At 47.7% G+C, this 12,140-nt stretch overlaps 1 protein-coding gene across 1 annotated transcript; it reads right to left on the bottom strand.

Moving 5' to 3' along the window:
* Positions 1–269: 269 nt before the first annotated feature.
* LOC120668907 lies at positions 270–2,009 on the bottom strand. The gene has a single exon (XM_039948710.1). It carries the CDS (start codon positions 1,751–1,753, stop codon positions 638–640), a length of 1,116 nt encoding a protein of 371 aa, XP_039804644.1. The 5' UTR covers positions 1,754–2,009; the 3' UTR covers positions 270–637.
* Between the last annotated feature and the right edge of the window lie 10,131 nt (positions 2,010–12,140).

Genomic DNA, 12,140 nt, shown 5'->3' with positions numbered 1-12,140 from the left:
CACCTGGATGCACATTAAGATCATAGTAGCTGTTAAAGTTAGTTATGATGTAAGAAGCAGTGAAAACAGGCTCACACATCAATATTCAATCATCGAAGTCTAATTATTTACTAGTATATTCCTTTGATACCAGAGCACTTGTAATTATGCCATAACAAAGCAATCGTGCACTAGTAGTTACCACCAAATGCAAGGACCTCTTGCCTGTTGTCAGTCTTCCAGATTTTAACAACTAAACACATTTACACCATAATCACAAGGGAGCAAAGGAATCATTTGCCCAGAGAAGGCAGCAGCTACTACACGTTCAGTGTCTGAAGACCATTGATTACAACATGCCATTTATTTGAATGATGATATGCATAACAGGTACAGGTAAATGGGTTTGCCACACCCCCTATTACTAACAATGACATCAAATGGGAAGAGCGGGACAGAAACAATACGGTAGAAATACCCTGTCACCTATATACCATAAAACAAGCACATTTGTATTAAAATGAAAGCAAAGGCGAGATCTACCGAGAAAGATTTACCTCCTCTCCCTCTTCGTCCGAACAGCCACTTCAACATACAAAAATCTCACAACAAGCATTGCTAAGACAAGCATCTGCCAACTATACGCTATGGTACCTCGCTAATCAGCTTTCACCGAAGCTGAAGTTTCGGCTGCTGTAGGAGAGGAGCACACGTTGTGCAACACCTTGCTATCAGAGGAACAGTGTGATGTTTTTAACTTCTTGAACTTCCATACAGATGTAATCTTCATCGGCGCCACGCCATCACCTGGGGCCTTTGCATCTGTTGGACACCCATGCTTTTCTGTTCCATTTCCATTCAACTTTGATTCATCCTGTCCTATAGGTTGTACTTGTACAGAAGGTTCTGTTTCTCTGGGCTCTTCTGTTCCTTTATTTTTCTGCTGGTTCAGGAAGAGTTCCTTCCTCCTGATCTTCACTTTCCGGGCGGCGCTCAAGTTTGCAGCCCCAACCCCGTTATCAGCAACATGGCCGCTACTCTTGGCAGCGTGCTTAGATGGGTCATGGCCACCATCCTCATGGTTGAACAATGGAAGAACAGCAGTTGTCTCACTAGATTTCCCCTCAGAGCATCCATTAGCCTCAATTGGCGCATGAACTGAAGAACCATTGCAAGCATTGCTGGTGCCGCCCTCACCGTTGGTGATATCACCAAGGGCACCAAGGGTGGTGCCACGAGGCCTCTTGGGCGGTGGTCCAGTGTGAGAGATCCTGGGCGAGCTATTCATGGCACGGTGCAAATTGCGTGCGATCTCTTCGTCGGACTGCTTGCGCCTCCTGGGTTTGGGAGCATCCCCCAGGGTTCCATTGGGCCCGTACAGCATCTTGACCTGGACATGCTTCTTCCTCGACTTGAGCTTGAACTGGAGGCCATTCCTGGACCCGCCGGCCCTGGAAAAGGAGTCGAGGAACTCCATAGCGGCCCGGGCAGCTGCCCTAGCCTTGGCGGCCACGGCCGCCTTCTCGGCGGCGGCGGCACGGGCGGCCTCGGCCGCATCGGCAGCGGCTTCGGCAGCCGCCCTCGCAGCCTCGATCATTTCCTCGGGCGAGGAGCCCGAGGCGTTGGCGGCGAGCGCCATCTCGCGGAGGCGGGCGGCGAGATCGCCGGAGGCGGGGAGGGGATCGGCAGCGTCGCAGGCGGTGGCCGCCGTCCGGAGCCCGGCCAGCAGCCGCTTCCGCGGTGGCAGGTGGGTGTTCAGATCCGACGGCTCCATTTCCAGATCACAATTAGGAAGAGGAGTGAAGGGGGGGAGAGGAACCCTACCTTACCTGGGGGTGCGCGGGGTGGACAAAGATCGGCGGGGTAATTGGAGTGGATTTTGTTGGTAAGGCCGGCGCTGCGACCTGTGCTGTGCTGCGAGGGAGGAGGAAGAAGAGGTGACGAGGGGATGGGGATCCCAAAACCCAAGGCGAACAGGGTGGTGGTGGTCTGGTGGAGGAGGAGGAACGGATCAGGCTCCAGAGCCCCAGTTTTTTCTCTTCTCTTCTTTTCTTTCTACTAACCTCCGTTCACAAATAATTGACAAATTTAATTTTACTATTCAAAATTTGACTTTCAATTTTCTCATAAATTCATTATTATATCATTTTAAACATGTGTCGTACTTAAAGTATTCTTGACACAAAATACAATGATACTCTAAGTGTTCTCGTTAACTGAATACTATTTAAATAATTAGCGGTCAAAATAGTAATAGTAAAAATTACAAGTATTCGTGAACGGAGGTGAGTAATTCTTTTCACCGAAGCATTGCTGGATTGCTGCTCAGTTTTCCATCACCACAACACATCGAAGATGGAGACGCCCCGTCCCCCTCTCTCTTAGACCAATCTCAAGGCTCAGTGCATGATTTTATTACATTATTATCATTATCAAGACAGAAATTTTGGTAACTGAATTAGATAAATATTATAGGGATGAAATTCTCTCATATATAATATGAAACTCTTACTTCTCTCTTCATAAATACACTGTCACATCGACAAAATATAAAATTCTTAGGAAACTTCATTAGAACTGGCCTTAGATTTCCTCAGAACCATAGGCCGCAGCAGAGGTATGCCCCTAGGGCTGGATGACGAGCCGGCTCGGCTCGGACTGGCTCGGCTCGGCTCATTAATGAAACGAACAAAAAAAACTTAGCTCGGCTCGGCTCGTTCAAGCTCGCGAGCCAACACATGAAAGCTGCCCTGCTCCGCCGATGAGGACAGCACGGTCCTCTTCGCCACTGCCTTACACGTGCACCAGCTCCTTGATTCAATGCTGGGCGGCGGAGGCTGTTGCATCTCCTCGCCCTCAATGGTGGGCTGCAGGCGACGGGTTCTGGCGGCCCCTCCTGTGGCCGGGCACCCGGGCACCCCTGCGTGGTTGTGCCTGTGCTGCTCGGAGGTGGGGCGGGTGGAGGTAGACTAGAGGGGCTCCGGCCAGAGGGAAGCGGAGGGGAGAGTGCTGATGGTTCTTCCGCCTGCCATGTGGAGGAGGATGATCGGACAGAGGGAGCCAGGGATGCGCGATTGGATTCGGAAACAGCGTGGGGGGAGGGCGGAAGATAGAGTCTAGGGTTGGGTTAGGCGGTCGGTGGGCTTGTTGAGCCACAATGTTTGGGCATGTGGCCTGCTGGATGCACGGCTCACTAGGCTTGCGAGCAGCTCGCGAGCCAGCTCGAGCCGGCTCGTTAAACTAGCGAGCAAAAAAATCTGCTCGGCTCGTTAGCAAATTGAAACGAGCCGAGCCGAGCCAGCTGCGAGCTGAGCGAGCTAACGAGCGAGCATTTCGTCCAGCCCTATATGCCCCTGTATGCCATAACATACCCATAATTTGAGATCGAAGGCTTAATAAGTATACATATTTGTTCGTATAACGTACATTCCACTAGCTCAGCAACGAGAAACTTCCTCCCATCCGTCCATAGATGGGTACTTTGTTACTTGAAGCTTATAATAAGCTCATCTCAAAAACTCCAAATAAGTCTCATTCTATCCAAACACTTCAAGTTAAAGGTGAGGCTTATTATAAACTTCTCAATAAGCCCATAAGCTTCTTTAAGGGTGCTTATAAGGTTTTATTTTCTGTGGATTCCACCGGCACCTTCTGTCGGTGTTTACCGCCAAGCCTGCTTAATGATACCATTAGCAGTAGGGTTTGTAGGTAAGGAACAATGGCTCTGGAACTCGATGGTGCAAGGAACACAAAGATTTAGACAGGTTTGGGCCGCGAGTTGCGTAATACCCTACATCATGTGTGGTGGTTTGTATTGCCTTAGGTGTAGATAATTGTTTTGAGGGGGTCCCTGCCGGCCCTTATATATCCGGGGGGACAGAATTACATGGAAAGTTCTAACCGATTACAATTGGAGTCCTACTACAACACGATCGGGTAGTTTTCTTGTACTGCAGCTAGTTCTATGCCTATTCGGATAGTTACAAAAAGAGGTAAGGTACATCCATGAGCTATCCCTTACTCTAGAACATTCTATGTCTATAAGCAGTCCCGCTGCCCCGGGTCTGACAAGCCCCCGAGCTCTTCGTAGCCGAGTCCTGCAGGCGTCGAGTACTTAGCTAGGCATCTTCGAGTAGTCAGAACATCCTTCTGTTTGCTTCTGACTCTTCCTTCAGATACGTCGAGTAGTCCTTCAAGTACTTCTGTTTGCTTCGAGGCTGTGAGGTGCTCAAGCCCCGAAATCTTGATCATATATGGTGCGCGAAGTACTCGCGCTCCATATGGAGTAACCCCCGAGCCTAAGGTTGAATCGTAGAATCAGGCTGAGGGTCACTTCAATCTTTTTCTCCTTCTTTATTTTTCAAAAAATTTGAAAAATAAATCTCTTATACATATATTCCACAGCCCCCGAGTCTTGAATTTAAATCCCTCCATTTAGATTTAAGAATCAATGTAAACTCGTGGCAAAAACTGAAAATTTTCCCGAGAAGGAAAGAGTCCGTTAGCATCTCCAAATATTCACAAAATTGCCCCTGAAGACCGTATAAAGCCGGTTGAAAACTTCCAAGGGTTTTACCCCTTGAACTCCTGGCCGCCGTCAAACTCAGATTTCGCATTTGCCTCTTCTCGGTCAAAATCCAAAAGCCCCTCTCATAGCCCCCGAGCCAAAACTCGTGACTTTGAGATGGCTCCCAGGAAGAACAAATCCAAAGTTGAGGAGGGAATTGTCGCCAATATGTCCACAGGTTGGCGTAAAAGCAAGATGTCTGAATCACTAGTCCGAGAGTTGGAGAATATGGGTCTCCTCCAAGAACAGAGCATAAGCCAATGGCGCGCTGGTGAAGGAGAAGATTACCCCATGGAAGGTACTCTTGAGACCGTTATGTTTCGTGATTTTGTAGAACGTGGTCTCACTCTTCCGTATCAGAATTTTTCTATAGACTTCTTCAGTTTTGGAGAGTTCAGTTACACCATCTCACTCCCCAATCCATCTTGCATCTTTCAATTTTCACTCATTTCTGTGAGGCATTCCTTAGACTTCTCCCCCATTTCCATCTTTTCCAATATTTCTTCTTCCTTGTTCCAATCCCTAATGCCGTCAATCCCACCGTCATCGGAGGATGTGAATTGGTACTCCGCCCTGAGAACCGAGACGAATACTTGGCTTATGATCCGGTAGATCAAGGAGCTGAATGGAAGAAATTCTGGTTCCATGTTGGGAACTTTGAATCCCCACTTCCAGAAAGGACTGCTGGTGCCCCCCAAGTCCAGAAGAGCTGGTCGAGTAGAGGACCTGGTGGCAAGCAAGTTGAAGCCATTCTTCGTGCGATTGCCATTATTAAGAAAAAAAAAAGTCACTAGAGATCATGTGGTCTTCTCGTTTATCAGTCGCCGGACGCAGTCTCTCCAGCTGCGAAAGCATCCTGGCTTTAGATATGAAGGTACGCAGGATCCCACTAGGATGTCCTCCGAACCATTAGCTCAGTCTGAAGTGATAAAGAGATGCTGCAAAGTACTCGATAACTTCGACATGTCTTTGACGCTTCCAACACTCTTCTCGGCACAAAATCCTCCCGAGAATGCCTGTGTACGTGCTTTGGATACCATGTCGAGTACTTGTAGTCAACCATTTTCGATCTTCTATCTAAGTATTGGCTTCTTTCTGCAGAAGAATTATAAATCCTGGTATTGTATGCCTTCGACTTCCGCGAATGTTGATTCTGATGACAGCAAAAAACGGAAGGTGGCTCCCGGATCAATGTTGCAGAGGAAAGTTCCTCATCTCGATGCTGGCCAGTAAGTATATAACTTTTTGTTGATTGTATCCCATTTGCCTCAGCTTTCTTATTCAGAATCTTTGTTTGGCTAGGGTCCAACATCTTTTGGCGCATGAAAAAGATCAAGTCCAAGACTTCTGCAACTGGATGTCGAGTGGTTCGGAAGAAGCTAGTTGATCAGCAACCGATTCTCCTGTAATTGGGTTGATCGAGAACCCGACTGCCAGTTGCCCGAGTGTAGACACAGCTGAGAAATCAAGCGAGCCAAGCCCTGAAACATCTGATACTCCTGCGGCTACTGATGGAGCTTCCAAAGCTGGTGGATCTGGGAGTAGTGGAGCAGAAGGGTCAAAAGGTCCTTCCGTTCGACTGGTACCATTCCAGTCTATGCCTCAGTCAGCCCAAGAAGAGCTGGGAAAGGAACTGTTAGATGATCCGTTGTTGTCTCTAGACAACATGAAAAAACTTGCAGATTGTATGCGGTGGAGCTTTAAATTCACCAAGGTGAGTCTTCTGCCACTATTTGTCTTTGTCGAGTAGTTGTTGATATCTGACCATATTCGCCTTGTATGTCTCAGGATGTAGACAATCGATCTTTCTTAAAGTCTCATGCTCTGTAAAAGACTGTGGACAACAGAAAGGTCTTGGAGGATCAGAGAGCCATGATTGCCAAATGTCTGGATGAGTCCCTGGCGGCTCGTAATAAGCTCTATGAAGCAAATCAACAGCATCATCTGGAGATTTGTAATATGAAGCTCCAGATCTAGAATCTTGAAGAAGAAAAATCAAGGCTGCATGAAGAAAATTCCAAGCTTCAACAACAAGTGCAGGCTGCCCAAGCTTGTAAGTACTCGATCTTTTTTCCTTGATTTTGCTTGGTCAATAATAATTACTAAAAAACCTTTCCATCAGGTTCTCCAGAAGACCATACTCGACTGGTTGCAGCAGCTCAAGCTCTTGTGAATGTGGTCGATGAAGGAGGGTCGTCAAATAGCAAATCTTTGGTCGAGCGCTTGGAAGAAGCGTCACAGAAGATTTTTGATGTCTTGACGGCTACTTCCAAGAATTATCTAACCCACATGATAGGAGTTGTCAAGTTGTACTTGCCTCAGTTTAATCTAGCTCCGATAGCTAAAGGAATAGCTCCCAATTGCTCTGATAAGAAATTCCGAGAGTATTGTAAGGAATCAAAAGTGATTGCGGAGGAAATTCTGAAGAACATGGCAGAATAGACTGCTTGTAACAAATCTTATAATCTTCAGTGAGCTCTTGTCGTTGTTCATAGCTTGTATCTTGTTGGTGTGTCTTCAGAAGCATAATCTGATACCGTAGGATAAGTATGAACTAGTCGACCAATCGAGTATAATACCCGCATGAAGTAATCCTTAAAGTTAATCATTTAGGACGAGTTCCGTTGGACTATCCAAATAGAAAAAACTTGTAAAAGATACCCATAAACTACTCGATCAGGCGAGTAGTGTGTCCTTACCAAGGACTGGAGTAATTCGTAAGACAAAACTGTTAGGTACGAACCCCGTCGGGTTGCCCAAGACGTAAATGTCGTAGGGATATCCAAGGCTTACTCGAGCAAGGCAAGTAAGGTGTCCTTTAATTAAGGACTGGAGTAATCCTTAAGGCAAAGCTGTTAGGTACGAACCCCGTCGGGTTGTCCAAGACGTAAATGTCAGAAAGATATCCAAAACTTACTCGAGCGACGCGAGTAAGGTGTCTAACTTGTATACTGGAGTAACTACTAAGATTGACATGTTAGGGCGAACCCCGTAGGGTTGCCCAAGATGGACAAAATGTAGTAGTATCCATAACATACTCGAACGAGCGAGTAGTTTTGCATTGACAGTAATGCTGAAGTTCCTCATAGTTGACCTGTTAAGGTGAACTCCGTCGAGTTATCCAAGATGGACAACTAGTAAGGTATCCATTCACATTCTCGAGCTAGGCGAGTAGGTTGTGCCCTTTAAGGGAAAGGATGCGGCTTGTGTAGTTGTTCTGAAGGAAAACTGTGTAAGTTTATCCTGAACTGGTGATGCTGTCAGATTGCCTTTAATGTAGTCGATATGCCAATAAGGATCTTTATTTTATTAAAGAAATCCACTAACACCATTAGTTGCTTGGATCAGGGATAAAACATGCGCAAGTGCTCGATGTTCCAGGAATTCGGTACCTCATTGCCATCTGCATCAGTGATTCTGTATGAACCCAGTCTTGTAACCTTAGTTACGATGAAGGGACCTTCCCATCTGGAATTTAACTTGTGCAATCCTGTCTCATCCTGAATCCGGCGAAGTACTAGATCTCCAATGTTGAAGGATCTTTGGTGGACATTGCGATCGTGATAGCGTCTGACTCCTTGAAGATATCTAGCCGATTGGGTTAAGGCGTTGACTCTGGCCTCTTCGACTGAGTCTAACTCAAGTTGTCGAGCTCCATCTTCTTCTCCTTCTTGATAGGCTTCTACTCTTGGAGATTTCCACATGATATCAGCGGGTAGTATAGTCTCTGACCCATAGGTAAGGAAGAAAGGAGATTGTCCAGTTGCTTTACTAGACTGGGTTTGCAACCCCCAGACTACATGAGGTAGTTCTTGAATCCACTTGCCGCCTTTCTTGGTGTTGGCGTCGTAGAGTCTTTTCTTCGAGCCGTCGAGTACTAAGCCATTGATGCGCTCAACTTGACCGTTTGCCCGGGGGTGAGCCACGGAAGCATATTTGACCTAGATGCAGGAATTATCACAGAAATCTCAAAAAGATTGTGACGTGAAGTTAGAGCCAAGATCTGTAATAATGGTGTGAGGAAAACCAAACCGATGGATAATGTCGGAGATGAAGTCCACTGCTCTATCTGATGAGATCTTGACAATGGGCTTGTACTCGATCCACTTGGTGAACTTGTCGACTGCTACCAGCACATGATTGAATCATCCCGGAGCAACGGTTAATGGTCCGATCATGTCCAAGCTCCAACAGGCGAACGGCCATGATGGAGGGATTGTTATCAAATTGTGTGCTGGGACGTGAGTCTTCTTGCCAAAGAATTGGCAACCAGGGCACTGTCGGACCAGATCTTCTGCGTCCGAGACAGCTGTTGGCCAGGAAAAATCCTGACCTATACGCCTTGCCGACTAGTGTCCTTAATGCAGCATGATTGCCGCAAACTCCTTCGTGTATTTCTCGGAGGATGTCTTTGCCTTCTTTAAGGGTAACACACTTCATGAGGATGCCTGAAGCAGAGCGCTTGTATAGGTTGTCGCCGATGAGGACGAAACCCTTCCTGCGCCTGGTGATGCGGGCAGCTTCAGCGCTTTTAGGATCAACATGTGGTGGAAGCTTGAATTCCTTGATGAAATCAATAAACTGAGTTCGCCAATCTTCATCAATCATCATCACTTCTCTGACTGTGGTCGGGGCCTCCGTGTCAGTGGCTTGTTGGCTTTGTTCCTTGACTGATGGGTGGTGGAGTTCATGGATAAAAACTCCTGGTGGAACAGCTGCTCGAGTGGACCCAAGTTTGAAGAGGATATCAGCTCCCACGTTATTGTTGCGATCGACGTGGTGGATTTCCAATCCTGAGAACTTGTTTTCGAGCTTCCTGATTTCTGCAACGTATGCATCCATTGTATCCTTGTTGACGTCCCATTCTTTATTGACTTGTTGAACGACGAGTAGAGAATCGCCGTAGACGAGTAGTCGCTTGATGCTAAGAGATACTGCTAGTCGGAGGCCATGTAGCAATGCCTCATATTCAGCTTCATTATTGGAGACCTTGAACAAGATTTGGAAAACATACTTCAATTGTTCTCCCTTGGGAGAGATGAACAAAACTCCTGCGCCGCCTCCATCGATCTTGAGTGAGCCGTCGAAGTACATCACCCAATACTCTGGAATGTTCTGGGGTGCTGGAATTTGGTTTTCCCGCTATTCAGCCAAGAAGTCGACTAGTGCCTGTGACTTGATTGTTGTTCTTGGCTTGAAGTTGATTTCTAAAGCTGTTGAAGGCTGTTGAAGGTCTCTTTCAGGTCAGTGATGAATTGATCCTGGGTCTTCGTTTTGACAACGACGCCGTCAACATAGGCTTCAACATTGCAATGTAGCTGGTCGGAGAAGCACAGCTGTATCGCACGCTGGTAAGTAGCGTCGGCGTTCTTCAACCCAAAGGACATGGTCTTGTAGGCGTATGCCCCGTAAGGGGTGATGAAGGCCGTCTTGATTTGGTCTTCCTCTTTTAGGGAGATCTGATGATACCCTGAGTAGCAGTCGAGGAAGGATAACAGGACGCATCCTGCTGTCGAGTCGATTACTTGATCAATACGTAGTAGCCCGAAAGGATCCTTCGGGTAATGCTTGTTTAGATCAGTGTAGTCGACGCACATCCTCCACTCGTTGTTGTTCTTCTTCTGGACGAGCACAGGGTCGGCCAACCAATCAGGGTGGTAGACTTCCTTGATGAACCCAACTGCGAGTAGTTTTGCTAGCTCTTTCTTGATGGCTTCTCGCTTGTTCGGTGAAAACCGCCGTAAGCGTTGCTTTTTTGTGTTGCTTTAGGGTCGACCTTCAAGGCATGCTCGATCAACTCCTTGGGCACCCCTGGCATATCCGCTGGTTTCCACGCGAATACATCTCGGTTGGCCCTAAGGAAGTTGACGAGCTCGAGTTCCAATTTGTCACCCAGTCCTGCTCCGATGATGGCTGTTTTAGAGTCGTCTCCCTCTTGCAGCTGAATAGTCTTAGTGCCCACACCATTGGTTGGTTTAACCGATGATTGGTTTGTCTTCTTGGAAGGCATCGACTCCTTGAGTGAGAGTTCTTTAGCAGCGGCAAGTATTTCGCTGACAGAGCTGGGAACCTGGATAGTAGAAGCATGGTCTATTGCTTCCTTGTCGCACTCGAAGGATTTGAGGAGGTCTCCCTGTAGTGAAAGGACTCCTGTGTTGCCTGGCATCTTGAGGAGCAGGTAGACATAGTGTGGCACTGCCATGAATTTGGCTAGTGCAGGTCTTCCCAAGATAGCATGATAAGAGGACTCGAAGTCGGCTACTTCGAATTTGATGTACTCTGTCCGAAAGTTCTATTTTGTACTAAATGTGACTGGGAGGGTAACCGAGCCAATTGGAGTAGAGGAATTTCCGGGGATGATGCCGTAGAATGGAGCCTTGCATGGAGTAAGCAGACTCATATAGTTGAGGCCCATCTTTACCAGTGTGCTAGCAAAGATTAGGTTGAGCCCACTTCCGCCGTCGATGAGTACTCGAGTAAGCTTGGAGCCCTTAACGACTGGATCGAGTACTAGCGGGAACTTTCCAGGTTCAGAGAAGCTGGTCCACTGATCCTCCCTAGAGAAGGTAATGGGGACCTCGCTATATTTGAGTGGCCTCTGAATTGCTGGTTCGACTGAGAGGATTTCTCTGAGTAGGAGCTTCTGAGCTCGCTTGGAGAAGCTAGAATCTCCTCCGAATATGACGTTGACGACGTTTTGCTGCTGTTGGAAACCGTCATGGTCTTTTTTGTCGTCTTCATCATCTTTGTCTTGTTCTTTCTTTGGAGTAGTTGCAGGTGCCGACTGGAAGGATTTGCGCAGGATCGTGCACTCCCACATCGAGTGGTTGCTCTTGGGGTGGATTGGACATCTTTTGTTGTGAAGTATCTTGTCGAACTGGTCCTGCAGTTTATCGCCCTTCTTACCACACGGTGTGTGATCCATGGTTCCGACAGTGTCATCAGTCTTACGCTTACGCGTAGGATCCCGCTAGTTGCTGGGCCCTCCACGGTCGTTGTGGCGCTTCCCGTTGTTGTCGTTGTTGCGGCGGGGAAAGCGACTGCGTTCTTGCTCCTCTTCATCTGCCCAGCGCTGCATCATGTCACGTAGATCTACCACTGTTTTGGGCCGATTACGCCCAAAGTCGCGGTATAGTGATTGGATGGTGATGCCGCTCTGGAAGTAGTCGATGACGTCGTCGTCGGCGATGTTGGGGATGGTGGCTCTTGTGTCGAAGAAGTGCTTGACGTTGGATCTGAACGACTCGTCTTGTTCTTGCTTGCACATGGACAGGGCGTGTCGAGTAGCTACACGGTGTAGCGACCCTTGGAAGTTGTCGATGAAGGCCTTCTTAAGGTTGTCCCATGAGTGAATGGACTCGCGCGCCAAGCTTTCGAGCCACGTGAGGGGTGCGGGCTCCAGGGCATCGGGAAGTAGAGGACCTTGGTGTTGGTGTCTCCCCCTGCAACACTAACAGCGGTCGAATATAAACGTAACCATTGAGCAGGGTCTTGCTTACCGTCGTACTTCTGGATGTTTGTCGGCTTGAAATACTTTGGGTACTCGACATTGTCGAAGACACTGCTGAGGGCGGGGAAACGATCAGAGTTGTCT

This window comes from Panicum virgatum, chromosome 4N (assembly GCF_016808335.1).
Source record: "Panicum virgatum strain AP13 chromosome 4N, P.virgatum_v5, whole genome shotgun sequence".
NCBI lineage: Eukaryota > Viridiplantae > Streptophyta > Magnoliopsida > Poales > Poaceae > Panicum > Panicum virgatum.
The sequence above is the reverse complement of the archived record's forward strand: the minus strand, read 5'-3'. Positions and strand labels throughout refer to the sequence as shown.

Coding starts and splice junctions, on each gene's coding strand:
- LOC120668907 (XM_039948710.1), bottom strand. CDS start 1,753: ATGGAGCCGTCGGATCTGAACACCCACCTGCCACCGCGGAAGCGGCTG.